This window comes from Lutra lutra, chromosome 9 (assembly GCF_902655055.1).
Source record: "Lutra lutra chromosome 9, mLutLut1.2, whole genome shotgun sequence".
In the NCBI taxonomy this organism is placed as follows: Eukaryota; Metazoa; Chordata; class Mammalia; order Carnivora; family Mustelidae; genus Lutra; species Lutra lutra.
This window is the reverse complement of record NC_062286.1, coordinates 23,272,916-23,298,042: the sequence shown is the minus strand read 5'-3', so window position 1 is coordinate 23,298,042 and position 25,127 is coordinate 23,272,916. Positions and strand designations below refer to the sequence as shown.

Here is a 25,127-nt window from a genome sequence, read left to right as displayed (position 1 = left end):
GATGGTGAGGAGGTCTTCATCCAAGATCAGCACATTGAGAATTCTACCGAGCTAAGCATCCTCTTTGAAAAGAATTCTAGGGTCCTTTAAGAAAGGAAGGAAACTATGCTGTTACTACAGAACTTCCCAACCCTGGGCCCCACTGGCCAAACAGCACGGCATCATCCAGCTCTGATGGCCTCAAAAACACCTCATGAACCCCCAGTTTAATGCTGTGTGGTGGTTGGAATCATGGCCAAGCCTCAGATAAAATGGCTTAACACCAGGGCATGGCTCCTGTTAGCAGAAGACAGGTTCACTGCCTTTCTCTCCTCCGGATGGCCTAAAAAAACATGTTGCTTTTACCCGTTTGTTTCAGTGAAAGGTTGCATAAGTGGGAGACAACAAATGATCTGGGAACTCTGGTCTCAGCACGGCTTGATTAAGATCATTTAGCTCCAAGACCAGCAGAATACAAAAGGCCCCTCCATCAGCGCAAATACATTAAGCACTTGTTTTGGGGAAAGATCATTTTTAATTATCGCCCTACTCCCAGACTTGCTGGATCAGCCTTCAAAGCAAACCTGCATAGCCTTGGAGCCTATTCAGTTTTCTGCTTGCTGCAGCAAAGCTTCAGTGGTCCTGGACAGAGAGATGTTCTTTTCTGTTCTGTTCTGTTTTAATTCATCTGGGCCCAGAGCTGGACAGAGAAGCTAAGAGGAGAAAGGCTGAAATACTAACTCTAGATCGCATAAAGGGATCCCCCCTCCCCTACTTGCTCCTCCACTGGCAAGAGGAAAAGGAACAAGAGGTGGAATCACCCCAACCATCACCGAATCAAGAAAGAGAGAGAAGACGCCTGGAAGAATGCAGCCTAGCCAGGGTCCTCCACACTTGGTGCTTACACAGAAGATGGGGAGTTTTGGAGGTGGCTAGAGAGTGATCTAGTGCTTTATAACAAATTACCATAAATGCAGTAGCTTAAAACAGCACATATCTGTTATATTTGTCTCTGCAGGTCAGGAAACTAAGCACAGTTCAGCTGGGTTTTCTGCTTGATCATTTCTCATACGGTTGCAATCAAGGTGTTAGTTACGGCAGGGTCTCATCTGAAAGCTCAAGCGGGGAACATGTCCCTCCCAAGTTCACATGATTGTTGGCAGTCCTTGAGAAGCCTAGGAGTAGTGGAGGAGGAGGGAAAGGGAGAAGGACAAGCAAGCAAGCAAGATGGAAGTTACATCTTACATTACATTACATTATGTAATGTAAACATGAAAATGACATCCCTTCCCCTTTACCATATTCTGTTGCTTAGAAGCAATGCACAGGTCTCACCCATACTCAAAGGAAGGAGACTAAGCAAGGTGTGACTACCAGGACACAGAGATCACTGGGGACCATCTTAGAACCTCCTGCAATGGGCTTTTGGGTGCCAGAGATCACCTGATTACTGGGAAACTTTGAGAAATTGTGCAGACTCAAGCCTATCACTTAAATATTCAGAAAACACCCCATGAGTGCCAGTCCATAGCAAGATGATAAATGGGTTGGTCAAGAATCCTGGAGACTACATTATATGTTAATAAAATGCTAGAGGCAAGATATTTAAAAAAACAAACAAACAAAAAGAATCCTGGAGACTAAGGCTCTAGCTTTGCGATATCAGTAGAATCAAACATTCTGGACCCCAGTTTTTTCCTTCATGTGTAAAGCAGGGAGAACAGTTACCTGCCACACTTCTTTCTCAGATCTGGCTATTGTAGTGAGGAAATGAGCTCATCTCTAGCAGGCATGGAAGGGTACAAAAGAATATGCTAATATAAAACATTCTTACGATATTGTTATTAACATTATTATTAAAATATATCATGGAAAACATTGGGCGGCTCATTCATCCCTCCATATGTTGTCTTCTCTAAATTTTCAGTGTATTTATAATCTTCCTCCTCCCCAAACTGTGAGCTGTGCACTTTTTTTATACATACTTTTTTTATACTATGTGTTCTGACTCTATTTTTCCTGAATTTTTTTTGCAAAAGTTTCAAGCAAATCCCAGATCTGTACTCTTAAAGCTAAAAAAGGCAGAAAGTAGTATTTTGTGCTTTGGGTCCTTTTGTACAATCAGTTCTCTCCCAACACAGTTCATCTTCAATTTGCAAATGAAGCCCTCGAACTGCATTTGGGGGAAATACATGACTTTTGTGGGGCTACAGAGGATTGCCCCAAAAAGACCCGCTTGCTGATCTAAATTAAAAAAGGGATTTTAGTCTTTTAAAGCTTGTCAAAATCTCCATCAGATGAGGACTCCAGGACTTCCTCCGGGAGCAGTTTTTTAATCAAATCCCAAGAGATTGGATCTGAGAGGCCTGATTTGGTTTTTATAGCGAATATTGACAGTATCTTCATAATAATGTGAGCACATTTTACCCATTTAATTATTATTTTTTAAGTGACTGACAGATTGATCCCATTCCAAGATTAATGTTAACAAGTGAGGAAAATAAGGCATGGTTTGGGCTTGTCCAACAACCTGACAGAATCAGGAAAACTCCCCGGGGCCTCAGAATAACTACCTGGAAGACAGGGCTCTTTTTCTCTCAACTGGTTTATGACTTTGGTCCTACTAACTAGTCCATACAGTCTCTCAGTTGACAGTTTCCATCAGTAGTCAAGTCAGTGGAGGGTCCACACTACTAAGGAGTAGGACCCAAGCATTCTCTTCAAGACTGCAGGGCTCCCTTCATTTCAGTCCTGCGGGTGTGGTTGTATGCCTGTGAGTGTGTGCTGGTGTCTGAATGACAACGTGGAGATGTGTGCTATCTCCTCGGGAGCCTACCCCTTTCTGTTGTGCAATCATGGCTCAGAGACAAAATACCTTTCCACAAACACCCGTTTCTACCAGGACTACCTGAATCTTTCCACCCTCTCTTGCTCTAAGGCTAATTCAGGAACACAAAGGGCCAAAGGCACTCCCACCAAACCACGCATGGTACCCTCATCATGCACGAGCTCCTCCCCCTGACCCCTCGAGTGGCTTTGAGGGCTGGCATTTGGCCTACTCTCTTCTTTCTGTACTGTTTGGTTCTTCACGCAACAAAGGTATATTAACTTCCTCTTATGTGACTGGCACTGTTTTAGGCCCTGGAGACAAAGCAGTGAATAGCATCATCTAAGCCTCACGTAGGCTTACAGAGCTTATACACCAGTGAGGGTGAAGGGCAACGAACAAGTGTACAGTGATATATTTCAGAGAGTGATGTTCTGTAAAGAAAATAAAGCAAGTTACAGGGACAGAAATGACAGTGGCAAAGCATATGTGGTGTGTGCATTTGTGCCATAATGATGGGGGTGTGAACAGAGAAAATTTCAGATTCCTTCAGGTGTGGATCAGAGCAGAAACAGACGATGCTATTTGTTGCTGACACTGAAGTCCTACTTTTTACTCCTAAGCGGACGTGGCCTGGGAAAACCTCCAAGGCCCTCATTACATAGCTACAACTCTCATTAAGGTCAAGGTCTTGACTGTGAATTGACCTTGTGCAGAGACACAGCCAAGGGTGGGTGAATAAGGGAGGGAGGGCATGCCTGGTCTGAGCAGGCCAGGTGGGAAGAATGACCAAATGCCTGGCTCCCCACCTGGGGAAAGGCAAGCTGAAGGCCATGTACAGTGTCTAAAGAAGTTTTGAAAACATACTCCCTCTCTAAGCCAGCATCACTGAGGGATAGCAGCAGGAGTCTCTGATCATTGGTGTTTTTACTATAAGCAGGTGGGAGACGTTGGTTCTAGAAGGGCCCATTCAGATTGAAGTAGGACCCAGACAATGGCTGGGAGCCCAAGGAAGGGTCCAGTGCCATAACAAAAAATACTTTATAGATGATTGCTGACTGTTAGTTCAGTGGCCTTATACATGACTAGTGTCATTAATTCAGGGCCTGATGATGGGGAGATGCACATCTCTGTGATCTTCTTGGCCGTTTCCCCATGTTTGTTTCTTATGATGCTGCATTTCTAGCCACCATGGTGGCATCAGAGGCAGGAATAAAAAAGAAGTGTCTCTTCTCCCCTTTTCTCCAGCCCTCTCAGATATTTTGCCTTCTCTTTTCGGTCCACCATTTGGTCCTACCTCTTCCCCCACTACCCCACTACTTTCCCTTCTGCCCTTGACATTTGGATTTCCCACCCTCTCAGGTGTTCTTTTCCCCCAGTTAATCCTAGAATTGGTCTAGGATGGATCTAATTGATCTTGGATGGATCCAAGACCCAGACCCCAAAGTCAGGACATTTGTTCTTTCTAGTTCCAAATCACTTGGCCAGTTGGGCCAGTGGCCTTCATCTGTCCATACATCAGAAGTTTTCCAGTCACAAGGGCCTTGTAAGGATTTTACCCTTCATGACTTAGAACCAGACAATAAGCAAGAACTACCAAGAATAAAGCAATGAAGGGTTCTAGCCTCCTGTACTGTTGCCCCTCTCTCCTGAGGCAGTGAATCCTGTTAACATAACCCCCATGGTCAAGCACCAGACTAAGGTCTTCTCTCCCCACAGTCCATGGAGAAGAGTAGATACGGGCAGAAATCAATGACTCTTCAGGCCTGTTTGTGGCAAGGCTGGTGTTTGAACCACCCCCAATTCCCACTTGAAACTCAAAACCAAATCCATTATGTGTAACCCCCAGATGGGTGCATCTACAACACCCCTCTCCCTATCAAATACTTTATTAACACAACTCTGGCTTGAAGCCAACTGGGGAATAGCAAAATTAGCCCTGAGGACTCCCTTAACTTAATTTTTACAGCTACGCTTTCAGGAGAGTGTTTTTCCTGTGACCTTTCCCTTCTCTCATGTGTTACTGACTTTCCCCCAGGGAGCAGGGGGTGGCTGAGAACACAACAAGCAGCCATCACAGGAGCCATTAAAAACTCCCTCAGATTGCCGGGTGTCAGAACTGTTTAGGGTAATTCTGTCTTGAAAACAGCTTTTATCTCAACAGCCCTGACTTGTTGCCCATTGATGGGGAGCTGGCTCACTGGTTGCCTTCCATGAAGGGATATCTGCCTCCCAGCAGAGAGGGACATGGGCCTCTGGTCTTTGTTCTCTGGGGGACCTAAGTATTTTTAGGCATCCTGCCTGTCTAGTGGAACTGTGTGAGGGGCAAAGGAGATGATGATATAACAGTAAAACACAGATCACGTGCAGGAGCGTTTCTAGCACAGAAGACAGGGCTGGTGTTTTAATTATTCTTACACCTCCTAATGTCTCATCAGCAAAAAAGAACAAAAGAGTAATGACCAGAAATCTTTGCCCAAATGAACATGGCTGTGTGTGTGTGAGTGTGGTGTGTGAGTGTGTGGAGTGTGCGAATGGGTCGTAAATGTGGTGTGAGAGTTTGTGTGATGTGTGTGACTGAGTGTGAATGTGAACATGTGAGTTTTGTGGTGGGTGTGTGAGTGTATGGAGGGTATGTATGGTATGTGAGTGTGTGTGAGTGTTTGAGAGTATGTGTGTGAGAGTTAGCATGGTGGGTGTGAGAGTATGTGTGAGAGTGTGCATGTGTGCACGTAGGTCATGCAAAGAAACTCAGTCTAAGAAGCAAACTAGAACATGGAAAATTCACCAACTGAAAACTGTGTTGTAGGAAGAGCAAATGTGACCAGCCTCTCCTCACTTAGCCCCAGATTTAACTTTTCTACATAGTCGCCTATCTGGTAAGATAAAATGACTCTTCCCTCTTCCCTATCTGCTGACCTAACATGGTTTTCAGGAGCTAAACTTGCTGGAGGATGGACATGCTACATAAATGGGCTGTAATTAATGCATGGAAATTGGAGGCCTTAAAAGTCCTGGCCCTGTTGACTCAAATCATAGTAATGTCTTTCTACCTAAAGTTAGACTTCCAGAAACTTCCACCATCTACTAAATACAAGTACCAAAATATCAATATATTCCAAAACTGAGATAAAGGCTTCCTGCAGCTAGTTGGTCCTCACCCTGACGCAGAAATAGGGGGCCACTCTCAGACCCTCACCCAACACTGAGTATAAAATTATACATAGTAGAACATGCTGAAGCACTAAGAAAACATACGTGATGGTGAGAGAGAAGAAAGTGAATTAGTATAAAGTGTTTATATCTGAGGCCATTTCATGAAGGGAACAAATACCCCTAAACAACTGGTTCAGTCTTGTGTGGCACTATTAAGAAAAAGTTAAATAGTGGGCTCTATCCCAAAAAAGGCAGACATGATATAACAGCGAGTTCTAGGCCATGGTCTTTGGAGATGTCCCTGATATATAGTCTGAAAAACCCTGCAGCCCCAGGAGTAGAAATGAGGGCGACAGACGTGACCAGAGAGATGATATAAAAGGGCTAATCAAAGGCAAGTGACCTCAAGTGATTCTCGAGGATTCTGGGAAGATGGTAGTCATGGTGTGGTACCAGCATAGTTGTCTATCTTTCTGAATCTAAATGCAAAGCAACCATATATCAAAACTGAAAACCCACAGACATTTACAACAAAATTTTTTTATTAAAAAATACCCAAAATAAAATGGATGAGGACAAAGTACAACCACCATAAGATCTGTCTGATATCAGCATCTGAGCAAGAAAAAGGAGATGAAGACAACAGGCTGTCTTATAAACCAAAGAGCATGAGAAAATCACTGACATATACTTGCTGGAAATAACTTGATCTGAGAACCATTGCTGAATCTGGGAGAGGCTTTGTCCACTCCAAGGATATGTGAGTATAAGGGGCCATGGTGATGTTTGAAAGAGCTAGGGGGACTGGGCCACTAGGAAAGAGCCCATACTAAGAAGAAATTTCTGGGTGTCAAATCAACATTGAGTAGGATAGGAGTAACAGATAGATAAATAGATGATAGATAGATAGATAGATAGATAGATAGATAGATAGATAGATATCCAGATAAATATGAAGGAAAGAAACAGAGCCAGAAATATTTGAAGGCAAACCTTGCATTTTTCAACACTATATGAAGAAAAGAATAAAAGGAGCTCTGTGAAGTTAGGAAAGTCCTGAACTCTAAGAGTCCTAGAAAATTAGTTTCATGTAAAAATGCATAGGTATCATTATATGGTGACTAACATAACATAATTAATTGATTAACTAAAATTTTTTTAAAAATTAAAAATAAAAATTCATAGGTATCAAGACCAAATCCCCATCCACATTACAATAAGAATCTTAGAGGAGCATAGAGGACAAAACAACAGCCCCACATTAAAGTGAAAGCATACCAGAAAGACATGCCTACAAAAGAGATCAAAATTTTAACCGATTTCCAAATGAGCTGACATTAAAACAGTGATACAAGAGATGAAAAAATAACATAATCCAGTGTTACAAAAGATCAAAAACTAAGTGATGAAAGTTATAAAAGAATTTGAGATAAAAGGAAAAAATAATTTCAGAAATGAAAACTAAATTAGAAAGTATGCAGAGGAAATACACACCACAGTTAATGCCTTACAAGAAATACAAGGTGAAAAGAGAAAAAAATTTTAAGTAAAAAAATGACATCCATCAAGATAGGCAGAGAAGATCCAACATGCAGATAACAGGAGTGCCTGAAGAAAATTCGGAGAAAGGGAACAAAACAAATGCTTAAAGCTATAATTCAAGGAAATTTTCCTTATTGAATCTAATTATTAAAAGAGCACACTGTGTTACCAGCCTAGGTGAGCAATACCTAAGGGTATTCTAGTAAAATTGCTGAAAATTAAAGAAAAAGAAGAAAAGGACACTGGGCTCCTAAGCAAAAATACCAAGTGATTTATTAGAGTATGAAATTTAGATTATCATCAAAGTTTTTGATAGTACTACTTTATACCAGAAAAAAGTGGAGTAATGTATTTAATATACTCAAGGGGAAAATATTATCAATATCCAAGAACTCAAAGAATACTATTCCCATAAGCCCTTCCTAAGGAATCTATGGAAACAAGCTTCAGACAACCAAAGTAACTAGAGATATTCAGCATGACTGTTAGGAGCATTAAACATACAGCACTTTTAGAAGTGAGACTAACTAAAGGTTAAAGAGGAAAAGGTATTGTATGTAATGGTGATATGTCCAAACAGTGTAGCTAGAGTACAACTTCAGGAAATTATAGGAGAAAGGATAGCACATACACCAAAAAAAATAAATTAACTCATCTCAGTTTTTATTTTTTTATTTTATTTTATTCTATTTTTAGAGGGAGAAAGAGAGAGAATGCAAGCAGGATCATGGGGGAGGGGCAAGGTTGAAAGAGAATCTGAAGTGGGTTCCATGCCCAGTGAAGAGCCCAGTGAGGGGCTTGATCTCACAACCCTGAGATCCTGACCTGAGCCAAAATCAAGAGTCAGATGTTAGCCAGCTGAGCCACCCAGGGTTTCCTGATCTCAATTTTTATATCAATGATGGTAAAGTAGCAGTTACTACTATGCATATTATGAAGGATAAAGTAACTGATTAATTATAGAATATTCTAAATCTATTGTCCCCTGTGTTCATGAGAACCAAGATTCTCAGTGTAGAAAAAAAATGCAGATGAAATAGAGAAGAGATTAAATTTAAAACGTTGTAGTCCTGAATTTGAGCTGAAAGTATCATTGTGAGCTCATGAGGTATTTTGTCATATATGTATGTATCTACTTCATGTGTATGTAGGTTTATACTGAAAAACATACAAGTATCTTAGCTCTGTCCTCTAAAGAAACCTAGAAACAATCATCAGACCAGTAATAGTAAGTGTCTATGGGACCTAGATTGTGTACTTAAAGGGTGTTTTTTCACTAAAAGAAATCAAAGCTTTTGAGAAGATGGCTGAGTCCAGGTCGAGGGAAGGAATATTTTATCGTACCAGATAGCAGGGGAGAAAAATAACTCAGGTAGCTACCACTGAGCAAAAATGTGAGAATATGAACTTTTTTATTTTATTTTATTTTATTAAGATTTTTATTTATTTATTTGACAGAGAGAGATCACAAGTAGGCAGAGAGAAGTGGGGAGGAAGCAGGCTCCCTGCTGAGCAGAGAGCCCTATGGGGGCCTCCATCCCAGGACCCTGAGATCATGACCTGAGCTGAAGGCAGAGGCTTAGCCCAATGAGCCACCCAGGCGCCCGAGAATATGAACTTCTAAAGGATAATAATTGTGATTAAGTAAAACTCAATAATATGTTTTAATTCATGGAGTAATAAAGATACACGAACGACTAATTTTTCAACTCCGGAGGATGATAGAAAATGAATCCATCATCTTGAAAACTGTAAATAAGGTGAAAGAATTGAGCGTTTATCCCACCCTTCCTGTATGAGCTATACCACTTGGTAACCAAATAGTAGATGAAAGGAAGCATCTCCTTATAGATTCCAACTAATAAATGAGTGAAAAAGATATCATTTGAATATCATTATTTTGCAACTCCCAATAAATAAATGGAGCTAAGCATTAAGTCTCAATAACTGCTAATGTTAAAAAAGAAATCACTGGTCACATATCTAGAAGGGGATGCTGCTCCATTATTTAAAGATTTGAGACAGATGATAGAAATGTTTAACCTCTTGATGGCTATAATATGTGTATTACTTTTATTTTTCCCTAATAAGGAGAACAATTTAGAAATTTTCATAATGTCCCCCAAAAAGGGTTACTTTTTCCAATTTATAATAAAAAATGGTGTCATATACATTTATGGATGGTGAGTGATCATATTTACTTGGATTTGGGTCATGACTTTATTTAATGGTAACTACAGTGGCCATCAAAATGGCTCCATAGGCCACAGCTCCCGTGAAGTTCAGCTCACTCAACAGATACAGATAGAATTCAATTCCATGGATCAGAATCAAAATGGCACCAAAATATCCATCTGCTGCATTGAGTGCTTCTCTGTGGTACAGTCATATAGGCCTTCAACGGGAGGCAGATCCTTATTATTGTGATTAATAGTAATAGTTGAAAACTTATTTTCCTTGGTATCACGCTTTATTTCTTTGCATTCAATTGAGCAGATGAGATGGCTTAGCAACAGTAATAAAACTAGTACAATCACTGTCTAGCCTATTTTTTTAGCATTGTGCAGTATATTACTAATTGATTTGTTTCTTCTTGGAGGGTACTGCAATATACTTAAAATGAAACCCAGTATTTAATGGACATTTCCTTACTCAGCTGTCTATAACCAATCACTGTTTTGATGTTTGTGGGTTCTTTGTACAATTTAGATGTGAATGAGTATTAAACTAGTTTTCCAGTGTATGGTATAAGTAGGATGAGATAAAGCAGTTCTTTTTTTTTTCTTTCCTAAATGAGTTTTAATACAATAGTTTTGGTCTTATTTTTGTTGGGTTGGTTTTTTTTTTTTCCCCAAGAGAAAAGAACCAGAGTTCCTCCTTCCCCCACCCCCAATCCAGGCTCCTCCTTTGGGGGTGGGGGAGGCATTTGATCTTCCTGTAGCTCCACAGAGCCTCAGGGACCAATGTAGACTCTCATCTAGGGGGAAATAAGGACCCTTGTGCTCTCAGACTGGCAGCTCAGCATCAAGCCCACCGCACCACTATTCTAACTATGACCTTGATCTTCTAACCAAAAACCAAGCTTTTGCCTTAAAGCTTCATGACCCAATCCCTCTCTCTTATATCTCTGCTTCCTGGCCTTGTAAACATCCCAGTTACTAGATTTTCCTTTTGACACTTCCTGGCTCCCCATGGCCTCTCTGGGGACTAGAGTCCTGATGCTGAGCACCTGTTTTCCCTGGCTTATGCCCACGACCCCCTAAAGCCTGCTCTTTGCTAGGCTGTGATACTATAGGGCCACAGTTCCGAGGCTGTGAGTCCACCACCATGCTATCCTGACCAGACTCTCACCTGTCCCCTCATGGTGGCCTGCCTACTCTCTAGGCCTGAGAAAACTTGGTATGGTCTGTCCTAGTTTTAAGTGAGCCCAAGGCTTATGGATTTAAAAGGAAAAAAACAAACAAAAAAACAAAACCAGACTCTCAAACAAGTTCTGTGAGGATTTCCTGGTGCGTCTAACACCTCTTCAGGTCTTGAATTGGAACTCAGATGATCTGTGCCTAATACCCAGCTTGACTGATTATTCTATCTGCCTTCATTTAGAACAGATCTCATGCCTGGATATTTTGCCTGATGTTCTGCCAGACTCTTCCTGCTCCCAGGGTACCATTCCAGATGCCTCCTCTGGGGCCCTCCTAGGCCCATGGCTGTTAATACCACCACACTCAGAGCAGCAGTAATTTCCAATTACATCCATGACCCACCTCTCAAGCAAGGATCTGGAAATTATTATGGCCTGCTGCCAGCAAGCCTTAACCCAATGCTCAGCTGAGGGGGAGCCAACACTGTGTTAAGCACTTTAGAGGGACACCAGAAATAAAGCAGAATAACATTGTCCCTGTCCCTTTGTACAAAGCCACAAGAACCCACAGTTCTGGTAACCTTATCTCAAAAAACAGATTCAAGCATTAAAATCCTAGGAAGGACACAGGATCAGGAACTCATGTAAGGACAATAGGAAAAGGCTAGAAGTCTTCAGGACAAGAAGATGGGAAGGGCTTGATCACCACCAAAGGATCTATGGACGTAGAAGGAAGAGCCCCCAATTTCTAGTTCCTTCTCTAAAGCTGATTTACTCAGAAAAATCTCCCATTTCTAGAATGTTCTTTCTCCTTTTCAGCAATGAAGTAGGTGGACCTAGTTCACAAATCTGGTTGCTTCTCCTGAAAAAGCTTTTACAAAATGCAAGTAATGTCCTTCCCCAATCATTACCCAACCTAGTATCTACTAATTGGAATCTCCAGAGCTCTGAAATTCATACTTTTAAATGTCCTTAGGTGGTCTGGGACCACTGAATTCAGTGATCTCCAGGGTCCCATCTTGCCGTGACATTCTATGATGTCAGATTCCAGACAGAATGAGCAAAGGGAACCAACAGAATGAAGTTTGAGCAAGACAAGCCCACACACATAAGAAGCAGGAGAGCCCTTGGACAATGGGCAATGAACTCAGAAACCCCATTCCCCCTAAGAGGTAAAGCTGGTGGGAAACATAAATTGATTCCAAGCAACTTCAAGCAGATTTATGAGGGTCGGGGCCATCTGAGGGAGCAGGGAGGACCACCATGCCTCGAAGGCTGCTGAAAGCAAGAGAATTCTAGCTGTATAAATCATGGATCTGACCTGGGATGGCAAATCTGTTCCCATGGAATCCACTCTGGAAAGAATTTTCTCTCTGGACCTTTCCATCAGAAATCACTGAAAATAAAAACAAAATGTTGTGTATAGAAACCACCTGAGACTAATATATGTCCACTGAGTTGGGAAAATACTGATCCCTTTATTGAGAAAGAGCCGTAATGTCCCCTTTTTATGGAACGGCGAACATAAATCTTGAGATTGGGTGTCTCTGCTTCCAACAGTTAGAAATTGAACAGGAAGTTACACAACTCTGAACTGTGTTTATCATGCATCTCTAATGCCAAATGTTCTTCTATGCACTTTGCTTAGGTCATCATTCAGTAGTCTCACTAAGTCCAATCTTGCTTCATTCAGATTAGGAGACTGAGGCTCAGATGGGGTGTATGATTTACCCCAGGTATCATAGCTGGTCAGGGGCAAAATCCAGGATAGGAAAAGTTAGCCCATCTGGATCCAAAGACTGTGCTTCTCTTCCTACCTCACCAAATGTCCTACCTGGTCAAGAACTACAATCCCAGCCTCTCTGGGAATGTCCCACAACATTTAGAGCAATGTTAACCCAGACTGAAGTTGAAAGTGGGTCCCACGGAAGGGGAAATGCTCAGGTAGTGTGCTATGCCCATACCTTCAGCTCTTTTCCTCAGCGCACTCTTGAGGAAAAAGGAAAGAAAGAAATCACACATGTACATGCTTTCATTTCCAGGACTGAGTTAACTGCATGGATTGTCATGCCTCTGCCCCAGACTGAGAAGGCCGCCCACAAATCCAGGCTGCTTGCTTTAGGCACACATTGGATCTGAGAATAGCCTTCAAAGAGTTGGAGATCATATGGAGCAAGTGGATTTTTCTACTTCCTTTCCAGGATTATCTTTTTCTCTCTGTCCCATTCTCATCCCCAGCTCACTGAGTTTAAATCCCTAGGTGCTGCTGGAAGAGGATCCATGTTGACAGAAAGTCCTCTGGTCACATTTCCTATTGTCAAGAACAGCACCTGCCCTGGGTGTAGGCAGGAGTCATGGACACAACTCATATTTTTAGAGTTCTGGACTTTACAAAGCCTGTTATATCCCTTGCTTCCTTTAATCCTCATGCCATTTCAGCTACTTTTATAGACCAAGGAGCTCTACCAACGTCCCACAACCAGTAACTGATAAGGCTGCCCCTAAGTCTGTGTCCCTTTCCATTCACCACTTGAGGACAGCCCACACTTAGGATTTGGGTGCTGGAGATATGGATGAAAAGGCAACTGGCCAAGAGAGTGCTGCTAAAATGCACTCAGTATTCAAAGAGTTAGCTCTTTGAAGTAACAGGTTACTCCTTTAGAGTATAGAAAGATCATAAAATTGACAATCAACCATTCACAACCAACATGAATGGATTCATCTCCTTCTTGTCCTTGAAACAACCTTCAGAAACCAAACAGAGATCAACATCTCCATTTCAAAAAAGTGAAGCCAACTGAGAAAGGATTTGAATACACAGTGTTGTATAGCTGTATGCTTTGGAATCTCAGCTAGAACTTTGGTCTCTGACCTTGGGGTCAGGGCAGTGTCACAAAAGCCCCCCCCACACTCGTCAAGTTTCCAGATCATCAAAACTACCCAGTACTGTCTCAATCTGATTGCTTGTAATTTTAGCAGCCCAAATTAAGCTTTCATTTCCACATCATTAAATTAGTTAAAAGTCTTCAAAGATTTTTCACTTCAACATTTTAGTGAGCAAAATTATACCAAATTAATTTTTTCATAATGTTTTCTATAGGTAGAATTTAACTTCATCACATTAGAGGGAAACTGGAGTCTATGTCCAATTTACTCTTTTGAGCTTCCCCAAGCTAAGAGGATCTTATATGCACATGTCCAGCCTTTGGGAGCAGGTTCAATGCAGTCACATTGCATTATGTCAGAGTAGCATAGATTGAGCACCTGTTGGTTGCCCAGCATTGGGCCAGACTCGGTGAGAAACGAGGAGAGGGTCCAGCCACTGCCCACGCCTATCTTACCTGAAGGGGGTCTTCTCTTCTTCCTGATAACCGAGGGGATTTTTTTCTTTACCATCCTGTGTTTTAGATAGTTCCATCCCTCCTTCTTAAGGCTGGGTCAGTCAGCTCCATCTGTGTATCTCCCCTCATATCTGACCAGGTCCTGGCACAGAGTAGATCCTCAACAGACATTTCCAGTTTGAATGGCTGATCGGTGTTTCTTGCCCTGGCCTTGGTGCCATATTGGAAGGTGGGTTCAGGGCCATGGAGTGGACAGCTCAGAGGCAGCCCAGGGAAGCCTCTGGAGGAGGGAGGGCCAGGCCAAGTGAGTGATTACCTTTCCTCTTGTGTCGCAGTTCACTGGCTGTTCACCACGTGCGGGGCCAGTGGGCCCCACGGACCCACACAGGCCCAGTGTAACAACGCCTACCGGAATTCCAACCTGAGCGTGGTGGTGGGGAGCGAGGGTCCCCTGAAAGGCATCCAGACCTGGAAGGTGCCAGCCACCGACACCTACAGGTGCGTATGGGGGAGGGGGAGGCCAAGGGACAGATCTCCCCTTCTGAAGATGATGGGGTGCTGCCTGCAGGTGCATGCCCTCAGGGTGCCTGGGCACACGGAGGCTCAGAGGCCACGGACTCTGACCCATAGTGGGGTGTAAGGGCTGGAGATGGGGAGATTTGGGATAATGGGATATGGCAATAAAGATGTGTTCTCTGTCCTCAAGGAGCCCACAGTCTGTTTTTGGAGATGATATACACGTGTGACCTAGCTTCAGAATATTCTTTATTACTAATAATTGTAATTATAGTGGATTCTTTGAGTATTGCTTGATGCTGTTTGCATGAGTCAGCACATGTGAAATGTTTGGGAAACAGACGTACGATGGACATGAAAGATGATGCTCTCACCCTTGAGCCTCCTTCCCTGGGCCTTCACTATTCACAAGTAAAGCAGCTGTTCTCAGGCTCTTGTCCCGCCCCAACCCCAACTACACAGTATTCCAACAGAGCAAGACCAGGCCAGAGGGAGGCCTGACTCAACGGGCCACTTAGCTCGTACATGAAGCTGATGGCAAGGCTCAGACCAATGGTTCTCCACCATCGAAATGACTGGACATCTGGTTAATACAGATTACCGGCCTCACTCACAGAGCGTCTCATTTCATAGGCCTAGAGAGGGGCCCAAGGATATGAATATTAAGAAAATTTTTAAGCTATCCATTTTTATATGAATGAAGCAAATATGACAAAATATTGACATTTATTGGATCCGGGTTGGGAAGGGAGACATAAGGGGTATTCATCACGCTGGTTGTATTCATTCATTGAGAATATGAATTCCTAACAGGTTCCTAGGTGATGCTAATATGGCCCCTATTAGGGTGACTGAATTAGGTTGAAATCTTGCATGTAGTCCTCCCACAGCTCTGTGAACAAGGCCTGGGCTGCAGTCTTCATTTTACACAAGAGGAAACTGAGGCTCAGAGAATGGGGTGCCTCCCCACAGACACACAGACACATAGACATGCAGGCCGGATAAAACCTGAAGCACAGGCTTGCTGAGGCTCCTCCCACAGTGAACAAGGAACAGCAGGCTTAAACAGGAAGCAGCTTAATCATGACCTTGCTGGTGCAAATGCCCCCGCCCCCGCGGCTGAACGCAGTGGGATGTGAGCTCTCTTTCCCCTTCCTCAGCCCCCAACCCCCAGAAGGAAAGGAGCGTCTCAGGTTGCCTGGTTTTCTCTGTAGCCCCACCCCTGGGACCTCGGTATAAATGCATTTCGGGGGGGAGCCCTAAGTGCTTTTTAAATGACATTCTGGGCAGGAATGCAGTAACAAGGTTTGGCTGCAATCAAATTAGCTGCTCGAGGTCCTACACTTCCCCCAACAAATGGTTGCAGACACCCAGCCACCCTTGGATCTGCCACACTGAGCAGGCCGGGTCTCTCCTTCCTGCCTGGCTGAGGTTCCCCGGCTCAGTCACTGTCCCAGAGAGACGGAGAGGAGTGTTCGCTGAGGACTCACCAAGTATTTCTCCCCCTTTTAGCAATGAGGCAGATGTCATTACTATGATTATTGATATTCCCTTGTTTCCACAGGGGGAAACTGGAGTTAGCAGCTTAGCAACAGACCAAAGGCCACGTAACTAGTAAACCCAGGGTCCTCTGGCCCAAAGGTTGTGTGTTCTTTCCACAAAAGCCCACATCTGGACTCTGAGAGGCAATCAGGGGACAGGAGGAACAAGAAAGGGAAAGTAGGCCTAGCAGTCATGCACCACCCACCTCCAGGAAGCCTCTGGAAACGAAAGCCTGGGAGGGGAGGCCCCACCACCTGCAGGGATGCTGGCCTGCCCAGCCCTGGGGGCAGAGACCCACGTGTAAGAAGCAGTGTGAAGAAGAGAGCAGAGGAGCTGGGAGGCAGACAGACACCTCAACAGTGAATGCCCAGCAAGACCCACTGTCCCATCCCCATCCAGGGCGACTCCCAAGCCAGACGGGCTGTTAAGTCCCTTCCTGCCCCGACCACAAAGATCCACAAATAGGAGGCACCATGAGCAGGGTTCCTTTTGGGCGGCATTCCCCTTGAGACTGTGAATCAGACCCACTTTCAGACTCGAGCAGGTCATTGAATCGCTTGAGGCTCTGTTTCTGTAAAAGGCAGGGATTGGGGGTGTTAATATCTGCCCAGCGGGGATCTTGCCAAGATGACGTACAAGTGCCTCGCACAACACGTCTGAGCACTGGGTGTTCCCAGGCCCGTGGGCAGAGAGACCAAAGGGAGCAGGGAGAACATCTGGCTGCAGGCAGTGGCCGGAAGCATTTCCAGAACAGCTTGATCCCACAGGGTGTACTTCCTGACTTCTCTGTTTCTAAGGACTTTTTTCTGACTTCCTCACATGGGCCCCGTGTTTCAAAAGATCTCGCCTGGCAGACAACCTATACTTATTAAATAAGCACTAATTCATTCCCCTCCTTTTTATTAATCACAAGCACATCTAAGTCTAGCCAGTTTTCTGATCTGCATGAATTGCCACGTATTGCCACACTTCCCTCATAGAACCCCAACCCAAATCGGGGCACAGTTTCTCTTTCTCTCTGGAATATTGAAATGAGCTCGTGGCCCCCAGCACTGCCAGGCAAATGCTCATTGAAAACAGGGACAAGGAGCCGTCTTGCTGTTGAAGCGTAACACTTCGATGTGTCCAGATTGACAAAGGGGACATTTTGATCCGTAGGACATAATGAAGCTGGCCTGAGATCAAAAAGGGAAGAGTTAAAACTGAAAAACATTGGGGTTTTTTAGTTGTTTCTGAAATCTTGGGATTTTTTTAACCCTTCAAAGGCTGTAACGGATATTTCTGACCTTGACACTGGAGGAGGCTCAGGGCTTGGACAGTAATGCATATTGATTGTATAATTTAGTATCAAAGAACCAGACCATTTAATGATTTGCCTTTTAGACCACATCAAAACATCCCCACATCAAAATATCCATGTTGACAAGTCAGGTGCCCTCTTTCTGGAAGACATATTCCCCATATTAACTAATTCTTGTTTAGTAAGTGCAGTTCATCTAGTGAGAAAGACATGGGATGCATCATGTTTTCTTAAGAGGTGAGAAAAAGGTGAGAAAGGGCACGAGTGTTTATTATGCTCTCTCCCTGTTCCTGGAAGAGGGTGAATCTGGCTGCTTCCTGAGGTTTGGCACCTTTATTGTTCCCACTGACTTCTCTATGGTTAATGAGAGAGGTGACACCATATGCCCAATGTATGTCATGGTGGGGCCATCATTGTCTGGGGCTTCCTCGGGGATACACATGGATAAAAGTGTGCCCTTATCAGTCAGTTATCCTGGGCCCATCTCCCACCCTTTATTTCTTTGCCCACCACCACAAAGGAAGAAACCCAGAAAGAGGGAGAGGAAGAAGAGGCTGGGGGACAGGAAACAGCAGGCTTAAGGAGGGAGATTTAGGGACAACATCTAAATCCCCATCACCCCCATCGCCCCCTGCTTTCCTGCCTTGGGCTTCCCTTCCCCTGGATTTGCCTCTGTCAAAGTAGTGATGCTCTCACTCCCTCCAAGTACCTATGTCCCAGCATCCAGACCTGCTCCCTTCCTGCTTCCCAGGTCTCTGTGGACAGCACTCAGCACAAATTAGGACACTGACTGGCACCAAGTATATAAAGGTGTACAAGATCCACTCTGTGCCTACGAGGAGCCAGTGGGGGTATTGGACATAGAAACAAAGCATTGATGCGCGATGTAGAAAGTTCTTTGGGGAAGGTTTGCATCAGGCACTGCTGTCAGAGGCCAGGGAAGGGCCTGAGTTCATGAATGGCTTCCACAGGGAGACAGAACTTGAGTTCAGTCTTGAAGGTGATAGAGTTGTCCACAAAGAGGAGGGGAGGAAGGAGCCCCTTGGGCCGGAGCCTCACATCCCGAATGCCGTTAGCGCCCCCTGGCGCCGGCTTGGGGGACATGCGCGCCTGGAGGCGGGGACCGCGGATGGAAAGGCTGCTGGAGTGGAGTCCTGAAGAGCTAAGCCAGGGGCCGGGAGATACACACGGAGGGACCCGGTGGGGCCAAGAAGTGTTTGGGAGGTGGAATCAGCGTGATTGCAGGACTGAGGGAGGAGGCAGAGCCCAGGTGGCAGGCCGTGATTGGGGACTGAGGAGGCAGGACAGTGAGTGACAGCTGCCATCTCAAGGAGCTTGACTGAGAAGGACAGGCAAGAATTAGGGCAACAGCCAGAGTGACGCCTAATGAAGGGAGATTTCTGGGTCACAGCACTGAGTGACCATGTCTTGAGTGTGCCCGGGGAGGTGGGGGGGGGGGATGGCCAAAGTGGGGCGCTGAAAGGGCATGGATGCTGGGGCTGTGGGGGGCTCCCCCTCACGGGGGAGCAGAGACAGACTGCTGGGGACTTCGTGTGACTCTGTGTGACCTACCCCACACAGGGCCCACTCAGTAGATACCAGCAGCCCATCTCGCTCTTCCTGCCTTCTTCTCCAGTCTGTCCCTCCCTTCCTCCCCGCTGCCTGCCTTCCTGCTTCTCCAAGGCTCAGCATCTCTCCTCGCTCTCCATCCTCCACGGCCCCACCACCACACACACAGATCATTTATAAAAACATTTGTCAAGCACGGCCCACAGCTCCTGACGGCAGTTCTCGCATGGTTCACTTGTTCCTCAGACATAACGCACAAGAGGTCCCCGGTCCCGGCTGGAGCCGGCAAATCCTGCCGGCTGACCCGGGCCACAGCTGTTCCTGATGGCCTCCATCACTGACACTCAATCTCCCCACCTGGCTCCGGGGACCGGTGTGTGCAGCGGGATGACACCGTCATTCAGCCCGGTCCACCCACAGCTGTGCAGCTCTTACCGTGGGCCGATCGCTGACTAGGCGCTTGCAAGAGGACTGAGACTCCGGAGCCTCTCGCCATCTTTGCAAAGACCGCAGGGCAGAAAAGTTAAATTAACAGTCCACAACGCCAATAAAGTTCTAGACAATTGCAGAAGAGAGTCGCAGGCATGACCAATTGCCAGAGTAATTGTGCAGATAGCCATCGCCACGAGGAGCACAGAGCAGGGAAAGTCAGAGGCAGGGAGATTGCGCCAAGATTGATGGGCTGCAGGCAGAATGGAGTTCGGGTCCAAATTCTGCCAAAGACATCATGTGACCTTGGGAGTGTGCCATAGAGGGAGGTTGCTGAGATCCTTTCCGGCGCTGGTATTTCCAGGAGTGTAGGACTGTACTGGTCAGGGAGGTTGGAGGAAGAATTGAACCATGAGCCTTGCTCAGCGGAGCAATCCAGGACAGAGCTGGGGCTGCGAGAAGGGCGTGCCTCCTCCACTCGCCCTTTACCGCCGACCCCCAGCGGGGTCTCCTGCTGGCTCCAAGGACCCATCTAGAGAATGCAACTATACATCTAAACACAGATTTCCCATGCACTGAGCCCTTACACCCCCGCCCCCCAAAAACCCTACAGGCTAGGACAGGCATGGCAGATCTTACCCCCCTGATTTTGCAGAGGAGAAAACCAAGAAGCAAAGGAGAGGAGGGACTCACCCAAGGTCCCACTGGGAAGTAGAGGCAGAGCCCAGAGTCAGGTACAGGAGAGAAATGAGCTCCAAGTGGGGTTGGCTCACTCCCGTCGCCCCCCCACTCCAGTGTCCCCGCAGAGTCGCGGCGCTGACAGGCCACCATGCCCCACACTAGCTCGCCCACCTCCCAGGATCTGGCAGGCAGCCCCTTTGATTTGCTGCTAATTCTTTGTTTTAAAAAGATTCACAACTCAATTACATCAGGTAACAATGGCTCACAGTCAATAATACAAAACGCAAACCCAATAAACATCCGTTCTGACCAGGGGGCACGGATTGAGATGAGGAAAAACAAAACCAAATAAAAAAAAAAATTACTGTGCCAGCTCGTCAAGAATAGCGTCTTGTAATTTCCAGTAAATTGGAAGCACTGCAAGTGATTTTCCCCAGTTGAGTGGCAGGTGTATTTGTTGTCATTTGTCAACCATCAAAAATCGTCTACAGGGAATGGGGTAGACGCTTTGGAGAGTCGGGCTATGTTAATTATTCTGGCACGAGTTTGTGGGACATGAGTCACAGGACTGGGGGGTCCTCAGACATGCCAAGGCTGCCTGTGCCCCCACTGGTCCTTACAGAGGTGGGTCCTGGGTGAAACCCAACAGGCACCGGCTCTCTCAGGGTCAGCCAGGTGCCGGGTCTGCACCAGGGAGGGAGGTTCCTTACCCACTCAGGGCCTTGAGCAACAGCTTGGATTTGGACCCAGTTGTGTCTGCATTCAAGCCCTCAAGCCCATGCTTTTCTCTGGGCGGCATGGCCCCCTCCAGAGATAAGCATTGTAAGCAGCATTTAGAAGCTTCCAAAGGAGTGCAGCGCTACGGTGGGATGTAAGGCCTCCGAGGGCTGGCGAGGGAGGTGCTGCTTCTCCTACGGTTAGTCCAGGAAGGCAGTCGCCTGCCTGCTCCCCGACTTTAAGCCAGCCCCTCATCCAGGTTGGAAACGTGGGGCTGAGGCCAACATAGGAAAGTGAAATCGCCTGTTGACAAGCTCTAGCCGACCCAGCCTAGAGTCCTACCTTGCACTTGGCATCCCTGCGCAGTCTTTTCAAATCCATTACTTCTTCTCATGAGGACAGGAGTCCTTGTCCTCATTTTTGTCCCTTGGTGGGGAAGCTGAGGCTCCTAGAGGTTAACCAGCTCACCCCAGGTCACCCAGCCAGCAGAGCACCCAGTCTATGACTCAGAACTCGGGCCTCTTGGCATCCCACCTCATTGCCAAGAGCTAGGACTAGACCTAGATGGGGCTGAGGCTCGTATTTGGGGGTGGGAGTGGCAGGAGAAATAGGAAAGAAGGGCTGGGAAGGAAAAAGGAGTCAGGAACAAACAACTTCTAAAATATAATAATCTGGCTAAATTTAATCTGCCGGAGTTCCGTATGATTCATAATGCGTGCAGATTGATGTAAATGGCTATAAAAATGATGCAGGAAGGGCTGAGCGGGGGTATAGCTTACCTCTCAGCCATAGCACAAGTGGGCTGGACAAGGTCTCTGCCTCCAGCGGCAGTTTTCCAAGCAAACCACACCTTCAGGTTGAAAGGATTTTCTCCTGATAAAGCCCTGGAAATACTGAGTAGTGAGCAGAACCAAGGCAGGGGGGGCCCCCCCGACCCCACGCTCTCTCTAGATTCTACACAGTTCATCCCTGGAGCGGGGCGGGGGGGGCAATGGGAGTGAGCCCCACCACCACCCACCCCTGCCCTAGGCTTCCCTTCTCTGAGCTAAATAATCCTGCTGCTTGCCTGTCACCAATATGCCTTCCTTTCCCTCAACAGTTCTGGCCACCTTCTCCATTTCTAATGGGTCAGGAGCGACGATGGGCATGTGGGACCGCACTGCCATGCATCCAGATAAGCCTCGCGCCAGCATGTTGGAGAGAACGTGGCCTCTTTGAGGGGATGGGGGCTTGGACCGGGGTCTGCCAGTGACCAGCTGTGTAGCCTCAGATGAGTTACTTGGTCCCTCTGAGCCTCAGTGTTCTCACCTGTCAAGTGAATTACTAGGAGCTACTGTTTATGGCTACTGGGGAGATGCCCTATGCATTCAAGCCTGCCGCCTTATAGGATGCTCAGGAACCAGCCCCTACCCCGTCCTGCAGAGCTGGGTCCTCTCGCTGCCCAGCTCCGGCACCTGCTGCCGCCGCACCTACCAGAAGCTTCCCTGCCTCTTCACTTCCACTCACACAAGCCCAACTCCTATCCTTCACCTCTGTCTCCCTGTGTGACCGTCCTGCCCATCCGACATCTCTGCCACGAGGACAAGTTCAGACCTCAGTCCCCAACATCCAGCAGTGGCATGCCACTGCTCCATTGCCTGTCATGGTCCTGTCTCCCTTCCCAGCCCCGAACACCTACCTGACTTTCAGGACTTCGTGCCAAGATTGTCACTTTCTTGGGGCTTTCACCTATGATCTCTTTTTGACGTTGAACCTCTCTGCTACCCTGTGAGTTCAGAGAAGATACAATTCTTCTTTGACTACAGAAGAGGCTGGGACTCCAAGAGGACACACAGCTAGGAAATGGTCCACTCTGGTCATAGAACTCCAGAGCCTCTTTGCCTCCCTAATACAGCCACTCTTAGGGTGAGATTTCTCTTTTCATAATGATAACTGCCTCTCCAGTTTCTTTGGAAGCCCCAGGAGGGGCTGAAGCCCATTTCCAGTCTCCCCTTATGCATACAGCCTTGAGCCATGTCAGCTTTCAGTGAGCTCCAGTCCATGTCTGGCCACCGACAGGGTGACAGACATCAGACTCTCCGTAGCATTCCATGGAGATCTCCAGTCTTCACCTGCTGCATTAGCAATCAGCCAGCCCTCCAGGCTTCTCTCTGTACAGAGGAGCTTAGCTCTGCCTTAGGAGAGCCCCCAGGAGGCCCCTCGCACACTTGGAACATGAGACGTTTCCTAGAATTACAGGTGGAGAAGCCACCACGTGTGCACATGTACAAACCACCTCGCATCTCTTCCTGAATGCTTTCCGTAAAGGACCTTGGATCTGAATGCATGGAGACATGAAAATCTCCCAAGACCCTTTCCCTGGCAGATGGTCTCTGGGGAGGCGTTTGAAACTAGCGTGCAGCTGTCTTCAAGACATGCTGCTTTTCTGATAAGGTTCGCCAGTTGAGTTCTTCTCCTCCCGTCCTTGTGTGACTCCATCTCGACAACCTAAGAGGCACAGAAATAATCTTGCGCTCCCCCTCAACTCTGTTTTTATTCATCATGATTGGTTGTTTTCTGTATACACATGACTCTAGAAAGAGTTACTAGTAGGATGGGAATAAACAGTCTGTGCTCAGAAACACTGCTCACCTCGGGAATGACCTCAGTCATTCCATGTGGGACCTCCTTGTGTCTAGACCCAGGGAGAAAACTTGAAAACTGTATACTCAGTCAATGACTGTGACTTCCACCATTAATAATAACAATAACAATAATAACACATAATATAAGTTGTAATAATTGTATGATACTATGGAATAGCTTATGTGTCAGCCACAGTTCTATGGGTACATGTCTTAATTCCTTTAATCTCATACACATACATGCTAGAATGTAGGTTCACTTATTATCCCCATTTTACAGATGTGGAACAGGAAAGTTAAGTCATTTGTCTAAGGTCACATGAGTCCTTTGATCTCAACAAGGGAAAGAAACCATAATGGGACATGCCCGGTATTCAGGAAATCATCACCCCAAGACCCCCCATTAAAACAGACTCTCCCTATCTTCCTTATTCTTCTCCCTCTCTTTCCTCTTGTACCCCATACTGGTTCATACTGGTTCTTCCTGGCTCTGGGAATGAGGCAGTTCCCTAGCCCTATCAACAGGACTGTCCTCTTCTGACCATGGGTAAAGGAAGCCTCCTTGCTGACCTCATGCTGACGCAAGGTGCAGTAGGGGAAGAACCATCAGGACCACAATGGTGGGGCACTGAGCCCCCTGGGAGCTCCTGGGTTGGCAGGAAGGAAATCAGTCTTCATGTGCTTTGTTCCATTGCAGCATCTCAGGCTACGGAGCTGCTGGTGGGAAAGGCGGGAAGAACACCATGATGCGGTCCCATGGCGTGTCTGTGCTGGGCATCTTCAACCTGGAGAAGGGTGACACTCTGTACATCCTGGTTGGACAACAGGGGGAAGACGCCTGCCCCAGCGTAAGTTCCCAGAGCAGGGACCTCTCCTTCACACTCACAGAACCCCGGGTGGCCCTTTGGAGGGCATCAACCATGGATACCCTCCTTCTGGGAGCTCATATTTCAAAGATGGCGGGACTTACCCCTCGTTCTGCCTACACATGCCCCTCCCCTTCCGGGCCCATTTGGGTATGGCTGTTGGGGTTTCACATCTCCACGGGAACCAAGGAGGAGGCATGGGTTTTGAGAGTGACCCTTAAAACTTAAGAACTGGATCCTATTTGAGTGGGCAAATGGTTGTTCTTTTCAGCAGACTACACGCTAAAGCCCATCTCCTACCCTTGCTTGCTGGGGCACCATTGTCTTTAGCCTTATTATAAACAGGACACTTTACAGATGAGAAAATCAAGAGCACAGAAGGGAAGGGACTTTTCCAAAGCCACTCACAATGCCGCACAGAGTAGGGACTCTGGCTCCCGCTAGTGCCGTGCCCCACACTTGTTGGGCCTCGGTTTCTATGCCCTTTTCCCCTTCCTCACTTAGAGCCCATCATCTGACAAACCAGACCGCCATCCTCTGCAGCCCCAGAGACAGCCTGTCTTTCTGGATTCTCATCCCATTGGGGTATCCACCTGTCAAACAGTGAGTGCCCCAACGGCAGGACTCGAGAAAGCCGGCAGGGATCTAAAACCGCCAGGAGAATGAGACTTTGAAGA

General features: G+C 46.3%; 1 protein-coding gene across 1 annotated transcript in view; it reads left to right on the top strand.

The window, feature by feature from the left end:
• Positions 1-25,127, top strand: part of ALK (ALK receptor tyrosine kinase) — a 676,514-nt gene that overhangs the window by 603,970 nt on the left and 47,417 nt on the right. The window contains exons 12-13 of the mRNA XM_047745310.1: positions 14,542-14,704; positions 24,282-24,432. Coding sequence (XP_047601266.1) covers positions 14,542-14,704; positions 24,282-24,432 — 314 coding nt within the window. The remainder of the gene's footprint in view (positions 1-14,541; positions 14,705-24,281; positions 24,433-25,127) is intronic.